Below are 1,303 nucleotides of genomic sequence, written 5' to 3'. Positions count from 1 at the left end.
TACCAGGGCCAACCCTTGATGAGAAGGATACGACGTTCTAACAGAAAGACCAAGATACTCAATAAAATGTTCCCTACACGGGAACCGAACTCATGTCTTTTGCGTGCCACAGTGAAGTGCCTAGCCGCTACACCAAGACATTGATGTGAGTAAACGGTGAATTTCTAGATAGTACTGCCTTTTGATTGTCAGACAGTGGCTAATTGTCAGTGAATGTCCATATATTGTCTTTTTGTTGACAGGTAGAGTGGACAATGTCCAGATATTGTCTTTCTGTTATCGGTTAAAGTGGACTACAAATGTCCAGGTATTGTCTATTTGTTATCGGCTAGAGTGGAAAATGTCCAGATGTTGTCTTTTGTGAGCTTGTAGAAGGGACAATAAACGTCCAGATATTGTCATTGTCAGTAGAGTGGACAATGTCCCGATATTGTTTTTCTGTTAGCGGGTAGAGTGGACTATGAATGCCCAGATATTGTCTTTTGGAGATGAGGTAGCCGAGTGGACAGACAACAAGCTATAAGTCTCTGTGTTGTTGTTGTTTCCTGTTTCCGTAAGTGACCAACTCATCTATGTGCTGATCTATCCCTGAGACGTCAAATGTACGCAGGTCTGTTTCCGTGACGTCATCTGTATGTTCACCTGTCCCCATGATGTCATCTAGATACCGGCCTGGTTTCGTTTCCTCCAGGTCACAGCGCGTGAGGCGTTTGGCGTGAGACATCACGTGACAACAGGCCGGTAACACGTCATGAGTTGTTGAGATGGCTGGAGTTATCCATCATGGTAAAGAACTTTGGCTGAGGGTTCCGCATAGAAATGGTGGACTGGCGAACTGGAAAGGAAAATAAAACCAAAACGATAAATAAAATGAAATGCGAAAGTGCTTCTATTATAGTATGTCTTCATGGACTATTTCGCAAATTTTCCACTAAATGTGTCTTAAGATCTAACATTCAAAAGAACGCAATTCAGACAAACAACTTTGTACATATTATTAAGACTAAACTTTAGTATGAGTAAAGAGAAAACCTTACAAAAGATGACAGCCATGTTCTAGACCTTTGCTTGTAAACCGCTGTACCTTCAGCGTCCACGTTTGACACCTATAAGATGTTTTAAGTTTTCGTACCACCCACCTGACTACATGTCAATGTGTTTCAAATCTGGACATCAAATAATACCTACCTCTGTAGAGTGATCCCCATCCCACTCCAGAATGACTAAATTGGACACAGGAAATATGGACTAGACTACGTTTTTGTCTGCCCTGTGGCAAACCTCAGTCTTCACGCCCCCCCCT

General features: G+C 42.4%; 1 protein-coding gene across 1 annotated transcript in view; it reads right to left on the bottom strand.

Annotated features, from left to right (window-relative positions):
• Positions 1 to 229: 229 nt before the first annotated feature.
• Positions 230 to 1,303, bottom strand: part of LOC101858117 — a 16,031-nt gene continuing 14,957 nt past the window's right edge. Inside the window, exon 3 of the mRNA XM_013084974.2 lies at positions 230 to 835. Within this exon, the coding sequence (XP_012940428.1) occupies positions 750 to 835 (86 nt within the window). The 3' untranslated portion in view covers positions 230 to 749. The remainder of the gene's footprint in view (positions 836 to 1,303) is intronic.

Source organism: Aplysia californica, unplaced genomic scaffold (genome assembly GCF_000002075.1).
Source record: "Aplysia californica isolate F4 #8 unplaced genomic scaffold, AplCal3.0 scaffold00332, whole genome shotgun sequence".
Taxonomy (NCBI): domain Eukaryota; kingdom Metazoa; phylum Mollusca; class Gastropoda; order Aplysiida; family Aplysiidae; genus Aplysia; species Aplysia californica.
Note: the sequence above shows the minus strand (reverse complement) of the source record. Positions and strands in the feature narration are given on the sequence as shown.